The sequence below is a fragment of the Quercus suber genome, unplaced genomic scaffold, assembly GCF_002906115.3.
Source record: "Quercus suber isolate HL8 unplaced genomic scaffold, Cork oak 2.0 scaffold_305, whole genome shotgun sequence".
NCBI classification, from domain to species: domain Eukaryota; kingdom Viridiplantae; phylum Streptophyta; class Magnoliopsida; order Fagales; family Fagaceae; genus Quercus; species Quercus suber.
Window position 1 is genome coordinate 338,482 of NW_027069761.1, and position 22,455 is coordinate 360,936.

The window sequence follows — 22,455 nt, forward strand, 5'->3', positions numbered from 1 at the left end:
TTTTTTTGTTGAGAAAAAACACACTGATCCAATTATACACAGATCATAAATATCCCAAATAACTATAGTCTATAGACCCTCTTAAGGAATAAGAATATCAATTCACATATATCTACCATCTATAGGATCACTCTGGTTGGCATCTAAAAACAAAAGGTGAAATGCCATATAAGAGGAATATATGTATGGACCTCATCTTTCTCCTACATGAAGCAGAAGTATACCACTATATATGCCTTGACTTATACACAAATTTCCATACAAAAGTAACTAAACACAATTATATCAGTAAAAATAGAAATTGACCGTAAAAACTCGTCCTTGGATCACCCATATCATGTGGCATGGACAGAAATCTTAAACATAAGGGAAGGAACAAACATGAACGGAAAATTCAACCCACCCTTTTCTTCTTAGCCTGAACTGGGTTTTTTTTTTTTTTTTTTTTTAGGGGGGGGGGGGGTTGGAGGTTGCTATGGTGTAATTGTTGGTGGTGGCCCTGTTTGTATGTTGTTTGTGGTTTTCCTCTTGGATGTTGTTAGTAATTTCCTATAACCTTACTTGATTTATCGAGAAAAATAATGATAAATTTTCATTTTGCCAAGTTTGATTAGTGCAAAAGTTCAGGGACTGTGTATGGTTGCAATGTTTGATTCCCGGTGTCAATGACAATCTGCATGTTGGAGACATTCCTGCCTATCATTAATGTGTTGGGTGGGGGAAAATTTTTTTAAAAATCTTAGGAAAAGATTTATTTTATTTTATATAAAATGCTTTGACTCTATATTTATTTTAAAATATTTTCACAATTTTTATTTATTTTTGAAAATTGAAATAAACATAAAGTGTTTCTATAACTAAGTAAAATATACATAAAGATATATATACCTTGCGTCTTACTTTGTTTTCTGATATTTATAGGGGAGTATTCATGGCTAATGATAATAGTGAGGCTCCAATAAGACTTGAGGTTTGTGCTTAATCTTTGAACATTGATTTATTCAAAAGAGAGTTGAATTTCTTTAGAATATTAGAAATTTCAAACTAATTGAAATATAACATTTTTCAAAATTTCTGTTAAAAGCATGGAAAATCTGAAGCAATGGTGGTTTGCGGGATTCTTGGACTGGGATGTCTTGTCTCTTGGAACAGTTTGCTGACTATAGGAGATTACTACTATGAACTTGTTTCCGGTAAGCTATTCATAACTTATGTTACTTTCCATTTGCTTTCAGAGCAAAATGCAAGTCAGTAGACAGTTAATTTGTTTTGCTTTTATTAAGTGCTTATTGTCTTTTTTCTGACCTAAGAATATAAAATTAGTCTATGACCTTACTATGAATCAAATTACACTTGGCAGATGGCAGGATAAGGTACGGTTTCAGATGAGAAAATACTCCTTGATGTGGCTATGATCTGTAGAGAACCACTATACAAATTAACTTCATTCTTAGTCGAATATGAGTAAGATTGCCTTATATGAATAAAAATCTTATGCTCCGTTCCATACTTCACCAATCATAATCTGTCACATGGCCTTATTTCTTTTTTACTAAAATATTCCTAGTTTAAAAATAAATAAATAAATAAAGATACATTGCATACTCCAGCTGTTGGAATATAAAGTGGAATACTCTTAACATGACCGAGAATTTTTGTTCATGTTATCCATATTGGATCTAAAGAAATTAATAGTATATATTCTTCAGTTTTGGGAAAATTAAGGAAGAGTTAAAATTTCTTGATTATTAATTTGCAATAAGTTAGTTTCTGAGGGTTCATAATTATTGATGCATCTTTTCAAGTTCACAAGATAGTTTAACCCTCATTGACTTCCCAGTTGATAGACTTGAGAATATTTGCTCCTTCAGCAAGGTTATAGAGACAATAAATGTAACAGTTGTATATCTTTTTCAAATTAGTTGGTCTGATAAAATTTTCCTCTTCCTTTGAAGTGATACCACCCTTCAAGGGTACTTACCCTTGTTTATCAACCATTTGCATTTGCAACAACAGCAGTACTAACTTACAAAGAGGCAAAGATCAATACTAGATGGTGGAACTTAATAGGATACACTCTCTTCTTTGCAAGTACATTGTCACTCCTAGTTGTAAGTAGTGCTGATACATTGCAATATTCCCTACTCAATCTTACATTGCACCATCTGATTTATGTACCTCATGATACTTATTTCATATCAATTCTCTGATCATTGAGTCTAAAAAATTTGGTTTCACCTTTCTTTCACTTGCTGTGAAAGTTGGACTTAGCCACATCTGGGAAAGGAGGAGTTGGCCCTTATATTGGAATATGTGTAATTGTTTGTTTTATTGGAGTTGCATCTGCCAATGTTCAAGGTGGAATGGTGGGTGAATTATCTTTCATGCTCCCTGAACTCATCCAGGTTAATTCTGCTGAGAGTTCTTTTAATGTTCATTCTGTTTTTCTTACTTTCCTATCATCTTGTTATCCTAATACAGAATAGTACTATGTTCTGCAGTCCTTTCTTGCTGGTTGGGCTGCGGCAGGGACTCTAACTTCTGTTTTGAGACTACTCACAAAAGCAGCATTTGAGAAATCTAATAATGGTCTTTGCAAAGATGCTTGTATGTAAATTTTCTTTAATGTTGAAGAGAAATGTTGGTTCTACTCATTACTTCTGTTAGTGAGTGCCATACTGAGAACAGAACATGATGTTTTATATTCTGATTTTTTCCTATTCTATATGCTTTTCTCATATTCTATAGTGATCATAATTACAAAGCTCAGCATGAGAATTTAGAAAATACAAAAATGGAGCTTTAAGCTGTTTTTATAAACTGGACTAGTAAACAATTACCAAATGGATTCACATAGCACCGCTTGCAAGAATTTGACACTTCAATATCTGACTTGAGTTTAAAATGTACTATAACCCTTCTATCGATGATAAATTATTTTTATTCCTTTCATTTGCAGTGTTATTCCTAGCAATCTCAACGTTCATCACGTTTCTCTGTTTTATTCTCTATGCCTCATACTTCCCTAGCTTGCCAATTGTGGTGTACTACCGCTCAAAGGCAGCTTCAGAAGGATCAAAAACAGTATCATCTGACCTTGCTGCTGCTGGGATCCAAGCGGAAGCAAACCAAGAAGTATTGCAACACTCCCTTTCATCTCATGATGCATGAAGTTCAAGGACATTATAAGCTTTCAAATCACTAACAAGCATTTAAAAAAATTTCACAGGTTGAAGGGAATGCCACACCCCAACAACGATTGAGCATTAAACAACTATTCTTTCAGAACATTGATTATGCATTGGACCTGTTCCTGATCTATGCAATGACATTGTCAATTTTCCCTGGATTCATATTTGAAAATACAGGAGCACACCAATTGGGCTCATGGTAAGTACTCATTTACCAGAAAGTGAGACTAGTGGGGTATTTTATCATAACATGGAACAAGATGGTAGTAGTTTGTCCCAAATCCATTTTGCAAGGCATTCAAGTGTGGCTGCAAATGAAAAGCTTCATTCCTTCATTTTGCATATTCTCAGAACAACAAAACATCTGCTTGCTATTTGGAAAAGATGTAGATCACTAGCTTAAATTCAGTACTTATTCCCTATACTTTTAGTTGTTGTAATTTGATGACATGGATGTAATTCATTATTATCATATTTTTGTTAGGTCCATCACAAGCAAACAATTTTTATTACTTAAACGAATTTTGCATGTACTTTCAGACTGAAAAATCAATTGCCATACTAATGCCGATTGGAAAAACATGACTGTCTTTGCTTTGACTAAATGATGTATTGGAAATCTTATCAGGTAGTTTTTCTCCATATTACCTTATCATTTGGCTTTTGATCTTTCAGGTACCCACTTGTTCTGATCACCATGTTCAATGCCTGGGATTTCATAGCAAGATACATTCCACTTGTGCAATGCCTGAAGATAGGATCTAGAAAGGGTCTTATGATTGCAGTTCTTTCTCGCTTCTTACTCATCCCGGCATACTACTTCACAGCAAAATATGGTGACCAAGGATGGATGATCATTCTCACATCCTTCCTGGGAATATCCAATGGTTACCTCACTGTCTGCATCCTCAAAATAGCACCTAAAGGTTACAAGGTTAGTGGATATAATTGTTCACAATATGTAGCACATTTAACATTTGTCACACCACTACATACCTTGGTGCGATAATTATTTCACAAGTATAAGTGCTTATGAGGTGTGGGGGGCAAAGACCGAGATTCAAGTTTCCAGAAGGGAGCTTTATACACATATATATTTAAATTAGACTATAGTAGAATTTCTATCTTATATAAAATAAAATAAAAACATTTGTCATAGGCTCCTAATAAAAGTATTTTGGTTTTGCAGGGACCTGAGCAAAATGCCTTGGGTAATATGCTTGTGTTGTGCCTTCTAAACGGTATATTTGCAGGTGTTTCTCTTGATTGGTTGTGGCTAATAGGTCATGGCCACTTTTAAAGTGACAAGGCCATAATGCTCTTATCGAAGAAATCCAGTTGTCTCATTTGATTGTAAAATTGTTCTTATAATTATAATTAGAGCAAGTTGTTCTGGCTTTGATGAAAGGATTGACTCACCAATTAAATCTTAGTACATTGGCCTTATATTATTGATTAAGCATTTTAATTCATCCTTTTCTTTTACAATATTCAACAAGGATCTTCTATGCTTGTCTTATGCACAACCAATCTTAAACAAAATATATCCCAATCTAAGAAACCTTTACTTTTCTTCTTTCACTGGGTAGAACAAGAAGCCTAATTGGCTATTGTCTCCTAGTGAGAATAAGAAGCCTATTGTCTCTTGATGATTAAGAATGTCAATGTTATGATCCAGGTTGATGTGTTGGATAAATTGTTATTTAAATTATTTGAATTTAGGCTTAAGAGATAGAATTTATCTCAATAAAGCTTGTTAGTCTTTAGGAGCAGTGATAGGTATTATCAATTTGTTTTATAGTAATTGTTATCATTAACCTGTAATTCCTCTTGTATTCAATGGGGTAAGATGAATAATAAAAGCAAGCAAAAAATTAATTTCTATGCTTATATTTTTATAATGCATGTATCGATAGATAGGAGAAAGTCCAAACAAACAAATAGTATATCCTATCAGAAAATTAGGAATTGGTGTCTGCCAAAACTGGTTCTTTTTTCTTTTAAAAGAAAGCTGGTTGTTCTATTTTTTTTTTTTTACTTTTTTTTCCTTAGTTCCTTGATGGATGTATCTTCTAAATCTTCTTCACGAGGGTGCTTTCAATAATACTTACAATAGCATCAATTGAAATTGCTACATTTAAATTTTATATATTACATATAATACTTACAATAGCATCAATTGAAAATGCTACATTCAAATTTTATATATTACTAGTTGCAAACTCATGCAATGAATCAGTATAATTAAGCAATTATTTTGTGCTTGTGGTATAATGTATAATAGGAAATGGTAATGAATGCCTGAAGGGCATTGATTTAGGAATTATTTTTAAAAATATTTTATGGAAAATGATAAAACAATTAGGTTATTTCAAAGAGATGTTACGTCTATAACAATTTTATAACATTTTTACAACAAATCACAGGTAGTTAGTTGTTATTGGTTCAAATTTGAAACTAACATTAAGATTACTTTTTTGCCCCAACAATAACAACCAGTAACAACCTGCCACTTAAGATTTGTTGTAAAAATGTTGTAGACATATCATTTCTCTTTTTAATAACAGGTTTTTGTTTTCTATTTTCAAAAACTTGTTTTTTGGAATATAAAGAAAAAAAATTCTTATATTTTTGAAATAAAAAAATATGTTTGGTTAGTTGAAATTAAAAAGATAGTTTTTTAAGAAAAAAATAAAAAATATTAAAATATGTTGTTACTAAGATTTGAACTCTAATACTAATTCATTAAATGAGACGGATTCATCAAATTAAATGTGTGTCTTCATTAACTTTTGAAAATTAGAAACTAAAAACAACATTTTGTATATTTTCAGTTTCCTTCACAAAATGAGTTTTGAAAATAGTTTTTGTTTTTTATTCATTTTGGATTGCTAAATAAGTTTTCAAGTCTCAAAAATAGAAAATTGTTTTTGAAAATAGAAAATAAGGGGAAAAAACAGTTACCAAATGTGGGGCCAGAAAATCGGGTAGCCTTGGCCTACTTCAAACCAGGCCCAAATGGCCCACGCCGAGGACGACTCTGTCCTCAGTCGTCCGAGACCTCGGAAAAACACAAGGACCGCCCCACCACAGGACTCCTTGAATATCTGAGGAGGAGAAGGGCCCGATGCCATGCGTCGGCGACAGAAGTACGGAGAAGGGGCAAGCCCTAGGCGAACTGTCACCTCGGTATTGAATACGCTCACCTAACCCTTCTGGCCGCATTAATGGGGATGTAACCCCTTGACAGGGCGACTTCGATCAGGGTGAGCTACTTGAGCACGGATATGACCTCTGATGGGACAGACGGTCAGAAGGGAGGCCAATAGATGATCAACAGGAGGAGGAAGAGAGGGATATATAAGAAATGTGAGCAAAATGAGAAGTGAGGGAGAAAAAGAGGAGGAGGGAGAGGAAAAACCTCCTCGGCCCAGCCATGGGCCGAGGAGCATCCTTTAGTTGTAAATTGTTCTTAGTATTTTTCAATAAAAGGAAAGTAGTTCATGCTTCATGCACGCCGGCGAGCGCCTAAACCTTCGATCCACTCTCTACAAATTCATTGTTCTGGGTTCGTTGGGCTTAGGGAACTCATATCTTTTGGGCTACAAAAACGGACCCTACACCAAATATAACCTTAGATAGTTTTTTTATATTTCTCATATAAATTGTATTAAAACTTTCTCAATATTATTTATTAACAATTTTCCTAAAGGCACTCATTAACATAACCCATGAATAATTTATTCTTTAAAATTTGTTGAAAATTTGTTCTCCTTAAAAATTAAATAATTTCTAAAATTATTTTTTCGTCTCTCTATTTTTACAAATATATCATTCTATTATTTTGGATGTGTTTAACTAATATTATTCATTTTTAAGGTGGTCAATATTCTTCTAAATTATGTTATAGTGTGTTATGTTCTCCTAATTTGTTTCTATACAACTAAACTTTAAGGAGATTATCATGTTATTTTCCATAATCAAATTTATCATTCTCTCAAATGAGATTATTATGATAATCAAAACTCATAACAATATTATACTTGATTTACTCAAAAAATTGAAAGACACATTTAAATACAAAGTCAATATTGTGTTTTGATATAAATTCAAATTTTCACTTCCAAAATAACTAAGTATTAACTTAATACAAATCTACCCAAATTTATAAGAGGGAGAAAGACGACTGATAATAGGGAACTCAAAAAAAATAACACTAAAACATGTTGATCCAAAATAGAATTATAATATATATATTGTGGGGCCAGAAAATCGGGTAGCCTTGGCCCACTTCAAACCAGGCCCAAATGGCCCACGCCGAGAACGACCCTGTCCTCAGTCATCCGAGACCTCGGAAAAACACAAGGACCGCCCCACCACAAGACTCCTTGAATATCCGAGGAGGAGAAGGGCCCGATGCCATGCGTCGGCGACAGAAGTACGAAGAAGGGGCAAGCCCTGGGCGAACTGTCACCTCGGCATTGAATACGCTCATCTAACCCTTCTGGCCGCATTAATGGGGATGTAACCCCTTGACAGGGTGACATCGATCAGGGTGAGCCACTTGAGCACGGATATGACCTCTGATGGGACAGACGGTCAGAAGGGAGGCCAATAGATGATCAACAGGAGGAGGAAGAGAGTGATATATAAGAAATGTGAGCAAAATGAGAAGTGGGGGAGAAAAAGAGGAGGAGGGAGAGGAAAAACCTCCTCGACCATGGGCCGAGGAGCATCCCCCATTTGTAAATTGTTCTTAGTATTTTTCAATAAAAGGAAAGTAGTTCATGCTTCATGCACGCTGGCGAGCGCCTAAACCTTTGATCCACTCTCTACAAATTCATTGTTCTGGGTTCATTGTGCCTGGGGAACTCATATCTTTTGGGCTACAAAAAAGGACCCTACAATTGGCGCCGTCTGTGGGAAGGATTAGTGCGCTGGCCGGCGCAACAAGCGATCGTTCTAAGTAATCATTCTACGGAAGATTGGTAGTGATTCAAAAAAAAAAAAAAAAAAACACCAAACAAACATTGCAGAAAAGTAAAAGTTCGAAACGGAAAGAAACTGCACATTACTTTATTAAACAAAAAAGTTACAATGTACAATCAGAGGCTCAGGCAGGCATGTTTTAAAACTACTCCTATAAGCTAGTTCTACAATCAGAGGCCCAGGTGGACCCGTCCTAAAGCTAGCTAGAGGGAAGTGTCAACCCATGCTCTTATTGGCATCAAGAGAATGGGAGAACTTGACAATAGGGTGGGGGAAGGGGGCTGAGGCTGGCTTGCTTCAAGGCCACCGACAACTCCTTTCTCGGTGCGGCAGAGCTTGAACAAAGCGAGGAGCAGATGCAGGGGCACCGGGACGCCCTCCCCCGTGATGTTCCCTTGATTCTCTCAGATCCTCACGAGCGTTGGCCGTTGGAGACAGCAACGCTCGGGCACCAGCCATGACATAAGTTCGCGCGTCTCCTCCGTCGGGGGTGCGCTCCGAGGAGAGACATTAGGTACTTCAGCGACATCCCTCTTGGCCACCGCGTACGGCACTGTCAGTGTTAAGCCTAGACTCTGCCGTGCCGGAAGCCTAGTGGGGGCTGCTGTCACAACGGCTCTTGGCACGGATGTCCTCACACCCGCCCAAAGCCGCCCCATATCTGCCAACTCCAGTCACAATTCCGGCAGGGTTATTAAAGGGGCTTGAGGAGCTGAAAGGGCGTGTTTTATGTTTGTGTTAGGAAGTTCATGGAGTATGGAGAAACCATCCCCCCGGAAAGCCTTATATAAAGGATGAAGGTTGGTGAGAATTAATCCACACAGAATTCGAAAAGAGAATTACCAGCAGTGCTAATAACGAAGCTACCAAATTCCAAGGGGACCGTAGACCGCTGGATTTGTGTTAATTCACGAGGACATTAATGAAGGCATGTCTCGCGCACCGAAATGTCAAGCGCGGAGCACAAACGGCCAAGGGACGCCTCATAAATGAAAAAGATGGGGATTCGAGCTGGAGGCGAGATCAACGCCACGTGTAAGATCATAGTCCGACCCAAGGAGGAATTGTCTCCAATAAAGCGGTCCGAGGACAAACCCCTCCATACAGAGAAATGAAAGCGTTAGACAGAACCAAGGCAATGCATGGTCCTCGGACTCAAGCCTATGGGGAAACTAACCGCTCAGCTATACCTGGGTACTAGACAGAACCAAGGTATTGCATAGTCCTCGGACTCAAACCTATAGGGAAACTAGATACTTACAGAGAAATGAAAGCGTTAGACAGAACCAAGGCATTGCATGGTCCTCGGACTCAAGCCTATGGGGAAACTAACCGCTCAGCTATACTTGGGTACTAGACAGAACCAAGGTATTGCATGGTCCTCGGACTCAAACCTATGGGGAAACTAGATACTTACAGAGAAATGAAAGCGTTAGACAGAACCAAGGCATTGCATGGTCCTCGGNTTCATGAGGGGAAACCGGCCACTATTCCAATACACCAAGGCATCTTGACCGTCGAAAACATCAAATATTTCCAAGCAATTAATCACAGCCCATTAATAAACTGAAATAGTCACATTGATTTTACACCATTGAGACACGTTGGCCACACCATTAAATCCTCAAGATGGATTAACCCCAGCAATGACAACGATCTTGGAATAACATGCTGCTGAAAAATGAACTTGGGGTAGTTACTAACACATGGCCATGACCGAATGATGTAATTTTTGTCCTTTCTTTGAGAAGAACCTTCCCCTACTACTTGGTCTCATTGTAAAGTTGTTGTCTAGGACCATTTCTTGACATGTAGTATGAAAAGATAATCACATAATGCTTGCGAGAAGTAATTTGCTTCCAAGGACACATTGGTATAGTTCACGAAGTTCACTGGGAAAAGACGCACATATCGCTTCTTGCAAGAAGTGATTCTTTCTTGGAAATGAAGATCTGACAGTGTTGTTGCTAATAGCCTAACATTCCACTCTTCATCATCTAAACAATAAGTACGCAATGCTCTTGACTTTAAACATAATTTCTTTATAAAAATTGTGATCAGCTGGGCTGTGGAACCCATCATTTATCCCGCAGTTGTCACCACCATTTGTTGGTGTGAAGGCTTCGGAATACATGTTGGCCTCCATAAGTGTAGCCAAGAGACCTTCTAGGAACATCAACTTGGGCTTGCCACCAAGAAATCGCCATGTAAGTACGGAATTCTCAAACATAGAAGGGAATGTGACTCCATCTTGATGACAGCCAGGGAAAAGAGAGACTTTGTCACCGTAGCCAAGTTCAAGATCAACCTTAAATCCATTTACTCCACATGAAGCTAAGCTAGTGTGAAGCTCATTATAGAATTTAGAGACCTTAGGATACACTATATCCAGGCTATGCACAGAGAGGTTGTCCAAGACCAAGTATGGTTGGTTGCAAAGTATTCTTGGGGACTGCACTGGGCATGGGAAAGCATTGTGTTCTTCTAGTACTAATTCCTTCAAATCAAGAAACTCTTCAAGATTAGCCACATCTTCACTATCATTTGCATCTTCACTGTCAAGGACAGTTTTTGTTGATTCAACAACCTGAAACTTTTCACTTGTTCCTTCAAGAAGTTGAAACTCTTCTTCGGACATGTTTTCAAGATCCTCTTGCACTCTTGAAAGTTCTTCCTTCATGGCCATGTTAGATTCAGCCAAGGCCTTCATCCTCTTTGAAATATCCTTGGATTCTTCTATGGCTTTGTTCAACAATTCTTGTATTTTTTTCAAAAGTTTTCTTTCATCACAATTGCTCATCTCAAGATCGACGGCTCTGATACCATTTGTTAGGAACCTAGAGGTTCCTAATGGGGATGGGTAGAAATTATAAGGGAATTTATGAGAATTATAAGGGAATGGATGGGGATTGTAGGGAAATTGACTTAATTCGAGGTAGTCACCCTCCATAGAGAAAGAGAGAGATTAAGAGAGAGAGAGAAGAGAGAGAGGGAGATGCACTAATGCACTAACAAATTGGTGTATTCTTCATTGATATCTCATATTGGATTACAATCATGTATTTATAGGAGACTAGCTCTAATCTCATTGGCCCACATGACCTTATCTTATTGGTTCTATTATTCCCCATGTGCATTAATAATTCCAACATGTGCTAAATGTGATTAACATGCTTGGAATTGTACCTAATTAACTAACTACCTAACTAACTAAATCTCAATACAACAATTATTTTCCATATGCTTATAGCATTCCTAACAGTTAGTTTGCCAAAATTGGAATTGACAGGTAATTCAGCTTGATACGATTTAGTTTTATATTTATGTTGTTATCTTTTTATTATCATTGGTTTTAAATGTTATATTAATTCATTATAAAGATAGTATATAAAATACAATATTATTTTATTACATAGCATAACTAAAATAATATTGTGTTTATTACTATACATTTCATTTTTATTATTTTATTCTCATCTTATTTTATTCAACATTTAAATTTAGCAACATCCTCCATATCATAATTATTTATATTTTGTCTCTTTTTTAAAAAATTAAATGTATAATATTTTATTCAATAAATAAAAATTGTTCTTATAAAGTCTTCCCATGAAATGTTACAATGCATCAATGGAAAAATGAAATACAAAACAAATATCAATTTAGAAACACTCAATTAAAAAAAAAAAAAAAAAGAATAAACAATTTTCTTATAAAGTATTCCCATAAAACGTTACAATGCATTAATAGAAAAAGAGAATACAAAACACATGCTATTTTAGAAACACTAAATTTATAATAATAATAATAATATCAAACCAAACATATCATAAAATAATAAACTAATAGTTATGGATGTACTAACTTCATGGCAGCAAAATGGAATAAAATAAAAATAAAAATAAAAGTTACAATATGCATATTTAGTACATTAGAATTATCATCAAATTTGGGAAAACATTAGGATGTTAACAAAGAGGGAGAGAAAGAGATTAGTAAAAGAAATCAAACGTCAATTAAATAAATTAATTAGTAACTGTTAATTGGAAAACAAAGAGAGACCGATGGCTAAAGGAGTAAAAATTAATTAAAGATGACCTTACGAATGTTATTATAAACTTTACAATGCAAATAAATAAATCGTTAAATTCACTTAATTAAATCATATAATCAACAGTTAAATAAAATCATACAAAATTTAAACTTGAAACTAATCAAACTTTAATCTAGAAAATCATATTTATTATCAAAACTAAAAGGAAAACGTTCTTCAGTAATAATAGAAATATATAAGAAATCAAGATGAAAATTTTCAAAATCTTTTTTTTTTTCATATTTCATTTAACATTATTTATAAATAATAAAATATAAAAAAAAATTCCTTAAATGCTTATATTCTTCACACACCATGACTTTTAAAATCTAACGAAATGTTCTAAGAATTTAACTCTCATTTAATGCCTCTATTATGAAAATCAAAAGCCAGTAAAATATGATAATAGTAAGAAACATTATAAATGAGAACATGAAAAAACTAATTAGCCACTATTATAATGGAATAGATGTCTTTTTTTATGCAGCTAAGAAAATGAAATGTATAGGGTTTACTTATTAAGGTATATGTAAAGATTCACGTTAAAAAAATATGTAAAGCTTTTAAAAAAAAAAAAAAAAAAAGAATATGTAAGGTTTTTATTAACTTAAAAGACAATGAAAAAACAATTTTTAATTACTACAACCGTTGATACTCTATAAATTACATATAACACTATATTCAATATCCTAAACAACATAGCTAGACCCTTTTGGATATACACCACCATATTCAACTTATAAATTACAACCCAAATCAATCATACAATTACACAATCAAAGCATGAACATGTAACATGTATTACCTTCTGAATTATTGCTTGGAATTTTCACAATTATTGAAAGAGAATCTCCAAATTTAATTTTTAGAAAACATCAAGACAAGGTGAATTTTATTCTTTTTAACTTCCATAGAAAAAAAAAAATATTACGCACATTATTTCAACCCTTATGGAAAAGAAGGTTTACATGTAGCATGCAAAACATGTTTAATTGACTTAGAGATGTAAAAATTAGTCAACCAACTATGGTAGAATTAAGGTTTCAAATTTTAAATAAAAAAATTCTACAATAATAAAAAAATTAATTTGTGATAAATATGATTATGAAATGCATTAATTTTCATTAAATTAGTTCAAATTACAAAATAATAATAATAATAATGAGATCACCATAAAAAATAATCACGCGCAACGCGCGAGTCTGCGACTAGTAATAACTAATAGCCGAAACATTTGACTTTTTGTTGACCGCTCTTCATTGTGCCATGTGGCAACATAAATTAATGCCACATATATATTTTAAAACACAGAATAGTTGTGCCTTTTGAACGAAAAGGTGCATGTTAACCTAAAATGTGACTGTTGAACAAAAATGTGTCTCTTCACTGAAAATGTGCCTATTGAATGAAAAAATGTCTATTGAATGAAAATTTGTCTATTAACTGAAAATTTTGCATATTGAATGAAAAGGTGTCTAATGAAAAACCATGATCATTTTGGTATAAATAGTGGTTCATATTCATTTAGTAACTTCTTCTCAACTTCTTATCTTTCATCTTTCTTAAAAACACTAAAAATTTGTGGGTATTCTCCAAATTTGCTATTTGTAAGTCAGGTTTTTTTTTTTGGTTTAAAAGTGAAAAGGTCAAGAAATCAAGTCACACTAATAGTAGCAACAATAATACTGAACGATTTCTTTACACGTTTTGTGAGTGTTGCATGATAGCATTAGGTTCTATGGTTGTCGCAACTGGTGACTATTTATGTCACATCAAAAAAAAAAACACACACACACACAAAATCAATAAGCAATCATAGGAGTTTTCTAAATGAAAGTCAAACCAATCAACGAGTAAAGTATTGAATTCATTCCAACAACATCACAAAAGCCAAACCAAATTAGAAAAACAAATACTGTCTGACTCAAAACGTAAATAATTTTATGTTATAACTGCTAACATTATCTGAAAATCAAGTATATTACTGGACCAAACAGAATCACATAAATACAAAGTAAAAAAATAAGAATATAAACACAGGCCATCCATACGTAAATGTATGATAATGATACAGAGTGTGATAACTGTTTAAGAGTCTTCCCAACCCTAACATCACAACCCTATATTAAAGAAAAAAGCAAGTATTCACAAAGTTTCAAATGTGGCAAATCAAACTATCATATTCATATCACCCCCTCAAAGTCACATATCAAACACTAACTTTGCAAATACGTGAAAATAATTAATAACGGCCCTAAATCAATAAATTGATTACAAATTTTAAAAAATAAAATAAAATCTTTTAAAATATATATTTGTAAATATAAAAATATAAATAAATAAACTCACCTTTATTTTGTCACCGTCTCTCTTTTTCTATCTATGCTATTGCGTTGCAGTCTCTTTAAGGTTTTGATCAAAGGTAAAAAATTAAAAAAAAAAAAAGAAAAAAAAAAGAGAGTTAATCTATCTATATCTATCTATATATAATCATTCGATATGCACTTTTTGGTATATCTAATATAAAGGGTTATGACCTTTCAATAAACACCTTTTAGGAGTCTTTTTGGCTTAATGCGTTATAAGTACTGTTCTAAGTTATTTAGAAAAATGAGGAAAGAGAGTGAATTTCGGCAACACAACAAAAGTATGAGATAGAAAGAGAAAAAGTGGGAGAAAGAAAATTTTGAATGTCGGTAATCACATTACCGAAATTCCTGCTACCCAAACCTGCTAACCGAAAACCAATTGTGTTAATGCCATTGCCGAAATAGGAAAAAAAAATTGTGGCAATTGTGGCAATGCCATTGCCGAAAATGGGAGGAAAAAATAAATAAATAAAATAATGGTTGCCGAAATTTGGGGAGGAATTAAAAAAAAAATGCTACGTCCACAATATTTTTACAACATTTTCATGACAAATCATAAGTGATTAGTTATTATTAGTTCAAATTTGAATTTAACACTAAGATTACTTTTTTAATCCAACAACAAGAACCTCCGACTTAAAATTTGTTGTAAAAATATTGTAAAAATTGAGTGCACATATCATTTCTTAAAATAAAATAAATAAATAAAAATGTGGAATGGATTTATGGCAATGGCATTGCCGAAATAAGAGGGGAAACCACTTTTTTTTTTTTTTAGAAATGATATATGCACACAATTTTTACAATATTTTTACAACAAATTTTTAAGTGGCAGGTTGTTATTGTTGGATTAAAAAAGTAATCTCAGTGTTAAATTCAAATTTGAACTAATAATAACTAATCACCTATGATTTGTTGTGAAAATATTATAAAAATATTGTGGACGTAGCATTTTTTTTTTAATTCTTCCCTAGATTTCGGCAACCATTATTTTATTTATTTTTTTCCTCCCATTTTTGGCAATGGCATTGGCACAATTGCCACAATTTTTTTTCCCTGTTTCGGCAATGGCATTGCCACAATTGGTTTTTGGTCAGCAGGTTTGGGCAGCAGGAATTTTGGTAATGTGATTACCGAAATTCAAAATTTTCTCTCTCTCACTTTTTCTCTTTCTCTCTCATACTTTTGTTGAATTTCGGCAACACCGTTGTCGAAATTCACTCTATTTCCTCAATTTCCTAAATAACTTTGAACAGTACCTATAACGCAAATAAACTCTGAAGATTACCATGAAAATGACTTGAAGAAGTCACGAAGAATGCCTGAGAATGACCTTGGAAGAGACCAGAATGATCAGGCACTATGAAGAATGAACCATGCACAATGAAGGAGACATCCAAAAAATGTCAGAGAAAGGTTGCATCAATAACTAAGTCAAATTAGTCAAAGGCTAAATAAAGCATTGATTGGTGAAGCTTGAGACTAGGGGTCCCTTTGGATACAACTTATTTTGCTGAAAACTGAAAATACTGTAACAAAATAATTTTTAAATGTGTGAATAGTGTCGTGAGACAAATTTTTAATATTTTTTTAAATAAAGTAGTTGTTGGTCCCGTGAACAGTACTGCTACAATGCGTGAACCATTTTGTCTCTAAAAGTAGAAACAAGTGCAAAAAAAAAAAAAAAAAAAAAAAAATTAATTTCATGCATTTTTGCTTACTACTGCAACTAAAAAATAATGACTTTTTTTTTCCTATAACTCATTTAGTAGCTATTACCGTGTATCGCATGAGTTAGCGACTAGTATATATAGAAAGTTAAACCTTAAACTAAGAGACTTGACTTACACACAAGGTAGGATTAGACTTAAGCCTATTACATTTGACTAATATATCTAATATATCTCTAACACCCTTTTTAAACTCAAGGTAGAAGCTCAATGAAACCTTGAGGTTGGAAAGTTTGAGCAGATGCCTTAAAGATTGCCTTGAAGAAACCATGAAAATGACTTGAAGAAGCCACGAAGAATGCCTGAGAATGACCTTGGAAGAGACCAGAATGATCAGGCACTATGAAGAATGAACCATGCACAATGAAGGAGACGTCCAAAAAATGCCGGAGAAAGGTTGGATCAATAACTAAGTCAAACTGGTCAAAGGCTGAATAAAGCAATGATTGGTGAAGCTTGAGGCTAGGTGTGCGTGATTATCAAAAACTTGAACAAAAGCCAAATGCCTCAATGACTTCAATGAAGAGCATATTATACCTTTATGGCCCATTTAGATTAAGAGGGGAGGGAGGGAGATGTTGGGTATGTTTTAAAATTTAAGCCCATGATATTTTGTTGGAAAGCCCAAGCCCATGCTCTAGAATTTTCCTTGGCTAGCGTGGGAATTTTTGGCAGTAAACAAAACCCTCAATCTTCTCATATTTCCTTATAAAATAGTCAGCCGCACCTTCCCATGTTTTTGTAGAAAACATAGCAGCTTGAGACATCAATGGGAAAGAAAATTCCTTTGTTTTTGCCTTTCCCTTTTCACTCTAATCATCTTTAGCTACTTCCTTTTTTAGAAATCTAAGACTATCAAATTTTGCATATATGATATTAGTTAAAAAAAAAAACAAAAAACAAAAAAAACAAAACAAAAAACATATATTACTTTTGATACTCTAGCTACTTTGTTTTTTTTTTGCTAAAAATTTTCTCTTGGGCATTTGTGACGAGTTCGAAACTCTATTTATAAGTGCACATTAACAGAGTTGCCGTTTTATCCTGGAGAGTAACTGCCTAAGCCATTTGCACTAACGGATTCATCCAGTAGGGGCGAAATCACTTCTTAAGGACAGGGGATTTAGTTCTGTGCCTCGGCGATAAGTTTTCCTTAATCATTAATTTTATACGCTTTTGTACTTGTTTATTTTACTTATAAGTTATTTTGAGCATATCTTGTTTTATTGATATATTATTGATATTGCTTTGTAACTTTGTTAATCAATTTGGACTATTTTTAAAATATACTTCCAACAATCTTAAGAAGCGATTTATGTTCTTATTGATTAACAAAATGTATGATGTTCCTAATATTGTCTTAGAATCTGAGGCAACACTTGTTTCGAAAATGAAGCTAGTCAATAACATAACTGATTGGGTAGTGGACACTGGGCTACTAGACACATTTGCTTCAGCAAGGAGTTATTTCTTAATTATAAGGAAGTAATAGATGAAGAGAATGTTTATTTGGGAGACTCTGGTACTGCAAGAGTTGCTGGAAGGGGAAAGGTACTTTTGAAATTTACTTCAGGTAAGTCTTTAGCCTTGCACTCTATTCTTCATGTTCCTAACATATGTAGAAATTTAGTGTCTAGGTTCTTGCTCAATAAGGCAGGACCAAAAATTGTTTTTGAATCTAATAAGATTGTTCTTAGTCAAAATGGTGATTTTGTGGGCAAGGGATTTTGTCATGAAGGCTTATTTGTGCTTAAAACTGATTGTAAGAACATGAATATTTCTAGTAATTCTTCTGCTTATATTGTTGAATCTTTAGATCTTTGGCATGGTAGGCTAGGGCATGTAAATGTTGCTGTAGTGACCCAAAAAGGGGGGTCTTGCATTCCGTGGAATCTCACATCGCCTAAGGAAGCACATGGGAATGTGTTTATAAGAAATGACCTCTCTTTAATGTGTAGAAGCCTTTTCCTCTACTGCTATGTGCTTTGGGGGAGAACAAAACCGTGAGGGGTATAGGCCCTAAAGCAGACAATATCTACACAATTAGGGCGGGGTCATTACAGATGGTATCAGAGCCATGCTCTAGCCAGAAGTGTGGGTCCGACATGTGAGGACGCATGTGCTTGTAAGAAGGGTGGATTGTAGTGACCCAAAAAGGGAGGTCTTGCATTCCATGGAATCCCACATCGCCTAGGGAAGCACATGGGAATGTGTTTATAAGGAATGACCTCCCTTTAATGTGTAGAAACCTTTTCCCCTACTACTGTGTGCTTTGAGGGAGAACAAAATTGTGAGGGGTATGGGCCCTAAAGCGGACAATATCTACACAGTTGGGGCGGGGTCGTTACAGTTGCAGCCATCAAAAGAATGAAACAAAATGGAATAGTTGAGAGGAAAAATAGAACCCTAAAGGATATAATGAATGCCATGCTCATTAGCTCTGGTCTTCCTTCCAACATGTAGGGGGAGGTTGTCCTTTCTACATGTCATGTATTAAACAGGGTCCCACATAAAAAGATTAGAAAAACTCCATATGAACTATGGGAAGGACATCCACCAAACTTAGGGTACTTGAAGGTGTGGGGTTGTTTGGCAAAGGTTGGAATCCCTGAACCACATAAAGAAAAGATAGGTCCTAAAACCAAGGATAGTGTCTTCATAGGATATGCATAAAATAGTCCTGCCTATGGGTTCTTAGTTTTGGAGACTAACACCATAGTGGAAACTAGGGATGCTGATTTCTTTAAGCATATTTTTCTTATGAAGAGAACGAGACTCACTAATGAGTCCTCATCAGTCATACCCCAAGTGAGATCAAGTTCAAACTTAGATGAAAGCTATTCAATGCAAGACTTAAGACGTAGTAAAAGACCTAAAAAGGAAACCAACTTTGGGCCTAACTTTGTCATTGTTTTTCTCATTGAAGATGACCCAAAAACTTATCAAGAGGCCATGAAATCAGTAGTTGCAACCTTTTGGAAGGATGCAATCCATAGTGAGTTAGAATCAATTATGGCTAACCATACATGGGAATTAGTTGAACTCCCTAGAGGATGCAAGATCATTGGTTGCAAATGGGTGTTTAAAAAGAAATTAAAAGCAAATGGGTCCATAGACAAATTCAAAGCTAAACTAGTGGTAAAAAGGTATACTAAAAAAGAAAGGATAGATTACTTTGACACTTATTCACCGGTGACAAGATTAACTACAATTAGGATTCTGATTGCTATGGCCTCAATACATAAATTGATTGTTCACCAAATGGATGTCAAAACAGCATTTTTATATAGAGATTTAGATGAAGAAATTTACATGGACCAAACAGAGGGTTTTGTGGTTCAAGGACAAGAAAGTAAAGTGTGTAAACTTAGAAAATCATTATATGGTTTGAAACAAGCTCCTAAACAATGGCATGAAAAATTTGATAACACTAAAATTTCTCATGGATTTGTTGTGAACGAATCTGCTAGATGTGTGTATAATAAATTCTCTGGTGATAGTGGTGTTATCATATGCCTATATATGGATGACATGTTAATTTTAGGAACTAACATGGATGTTGTAAAAAGTACTAAAGATCTCTTATCTTCAAACTTTGATATGAAAGACCTTGGAGAGGCTAATGTAATTTTGGGAATAAAAATCATAAGGAATAGTGAAGGGATTACACTTTCCCAATCACAATATGTTGAGAAAGTACTTAAAAAATTCAATCATTTTGATTGTGACGCTATGAGAACTCCATATGAACCAAGCATACATTTAAAGAAAAATAGAGGGTCGCCTGTTGCACAATCTTAGTATGCTAAAATTATTGGTAGTGTGATGTTTCTAATGAATTGTACATGCCCTGATATTGCATATGTTGTTAGTAGACTTAGTAGATATACACATAATCCTGCCTATGAACATTGGAATGCACTAACTCTTCTCTTGAGATATTTGAAAGGCACCATGAATTTGGGCCTTACATATACAAGTCGTCCAACAATATTAGAAGGGCTATTGTGATGCAAATTGGATATCAGATAATGATGAGACCAACTCCACTAGTGGTTATGTTCTCAACCTAGATGGAGGAGCTATATCTTGGAAGTCTTCTAACCAAACCTGTAATGCTAGATCAACTATGGAGTCTGAGTTTGTTGCTTTAGAAAATGCAGGTACTGAAGCTGAGTGGCTTAGAAATTTACTTGCTGATATACCAAAATGGGATAAGCCATTACCATCAATATCATTGCATTGTGATTCCCAAGCTGCAATTGCATGTGCAAGAAATAAAATTTATAATGGGAAGAAGAGGCATATACACCTAAGACACAATATAGTGCGACAACTCATAAGCAATGGTGTAATTGCCATGGAACTTGTACGGTCAGAAAAGAATCTTGCGGATCCTCTGACCAAAGGGCTAACTAGACAATCGGTCTATGATACATCGAGGGAGATGGGACTTAAGCCCATTGAGTGAATCACCCATGATGACAACCCAACCTATGTCAACAAAGGTTCAATGGGCATCATGGAAATATTCAAGATAGCACTTATAGTGAGAATGAGATCTCACTGTCCCTCCCTATGGTGTAGATAGTGCTTACTACCAAACTATTGAGGTTGAGTTTAAGACTCTTAATGAATTCATAGCCTTTATAGGTGGTGTGTGATAGTACACACTTGATGAATTCAACTATGTGGGTGTGGAGGTAGGGCCGCCTCCTATGAGAGTGAGGGCAAACTCTCTAGAGCACTCATGAAAATCCAAGTGGGGCATCTAGCTGAAATGTGCCAAATCGAGAACTCATCCAAGAATTCACAAGCAAAGGTGTTCGTATTCTTGTGGTTCATGAAACTGGTTCAAGATCTTGTATCACCAAGATTTTGTGAACTCTAGAATACAAATACCAAGTGTTGATTCAATTAGTCCACAAGACATCAACACTAATTTCATCTTGTGATTGCCCAATTTTTTTATTATTTTTTTTATTATTAATTTATTTATTTTTAAAATTTTGTACACCCCGATTGTTGGGTATGTTTTAAAATTTAAGCCCATGATATTTTGTTGTAAAGCCCAAGCCCATGCTGTAGAATTTTCTTTGGCTGGCGTAGGAATTTTTGGCAGCAAACAAAACCCTCAATCTTCTCATATTTCCTTCTAAAATAGTCAACCGCACCTTCTCATGTTTTTGCAGAAAATACATAGCAGCTTGTGACATTAATGGAAAAGAAAATTCCTTTGTTTTTTCCTTTCCCTTTTCACTCTAATCATCTTTAGCTACTTCCTTTTTTAGAGCTCTAATACTATCAAATTCTGCATATATGATATTAGTTTAAAAATAAAAAAATAAAATAAAATAAACACACACACACACACATACATATATTACTTTTGATACTCTAGCTACTTTGTTTTTTGTTGAAAATTTTTTCTTGGGCATTTGTGACGAGTTTGAAACTCTGTTTGTGAGTTTACATTAACAAAATTGCCGTTGTATCTTGGAGAACGACCATCTGAGCCATTTGCACCAACTGAATTTGAGTATATCTTGTTTTATTGATATATTATTGATATTACTTTGTAACTTTGTTAATCAATTTGGACAATTTTTAAACTATACTTCCAACAGGATAGAGTGGAGGAGAGTAGAATAAAGTTAGCTAAAAATATACAAATTTTGAGCCAATTCTACTTTACTCTATTCTACTCTATTCCTCCTCCCTTCTCTCAATCCAAGCGGACCATTAGAAACTACCAGTAAAATGCATGAAGATAGGCATGACCAAAGAAAGAAAATCAATAAAACCAGGTACAAAAGAAATATGCATGTGCACATTGAATAATAGCCAAAATCACCAAGATCGTCAAGGTTGTCCATATACCATGGCTGGCAGCATGGAAAGAGAAAACCTTGAGTATAATCCAAGCCCAATTAAAAGGATCTAACTATGCATAAGGGTGACACAAATCATATTATGCATAATGACACAACTTGCTTTCACACCCGTTGCCCACATATGAATCTGCATCCATTAACCCGTGAAGGAAGCATTTATTGACCCAGCCAATGTCTCTAAAACACTTT

General features: G+C 34.5%; 1 protein-coding gene across 1 annotated transcript; it reads left to right on the forward strand.

Moving 5' to 3' along the window:
• The first annotated feature begins 931 nt into the window (after positions 1 to 931).
• On the forward strand, positions 932 to 4,491 carry LOC112020990 (equilibrative nucleotide transporter 3). The gene is made up of 9 exons (XM_065782532.1): positions 932 to 970; positions 1,085 to 1,193; positions 1,957 to 2,111; positions 2,262 to 2,405; positions 2,502 to 2,607; positions 2,960 to 3,135; positions 3,230 to 3,390; positions 3,867 to 4,125; positions 4,381 to 4,491. The coding sequence occupies exons 1-9, from the start codon at positions 932 to 934 to the stop codon at positions 4,489 to 4,491; spliced, it is 1,260 nt and encodes a 419-aa protein (XP_065638604.1).
• The last annotated feature ends 17,964 nt before the right edge of the window (positions 4,492 to 22,455 follow it).

What these genes read in the sequence shown, in the direction of transcription:
- LOC112020990 (XM_065782532.1), top strand. Translation starts at nt 932, where the DNA reads ATGGCTAATGATAATAGTGAGGCTCCAATAAGACTTGAG. An exon ending in TGGTCTTTGCAAAGATGCTT is followed by an intron (nt 2,608 to 2,959) that starts GTATGTAAATTT and finishes TTTCATTTGCAG; the next exon opens with TGTTATTCCTAGCAATCTCA. An exon ending in AAGCGGAAGCAAACCAAGAA is followed by an intron (nt 3,136 to 3,229) that starts GTATTGCAACAC and finishes AAAATTTCACAG; the next exon opens with GTTGAAGGGAATGCCACACC.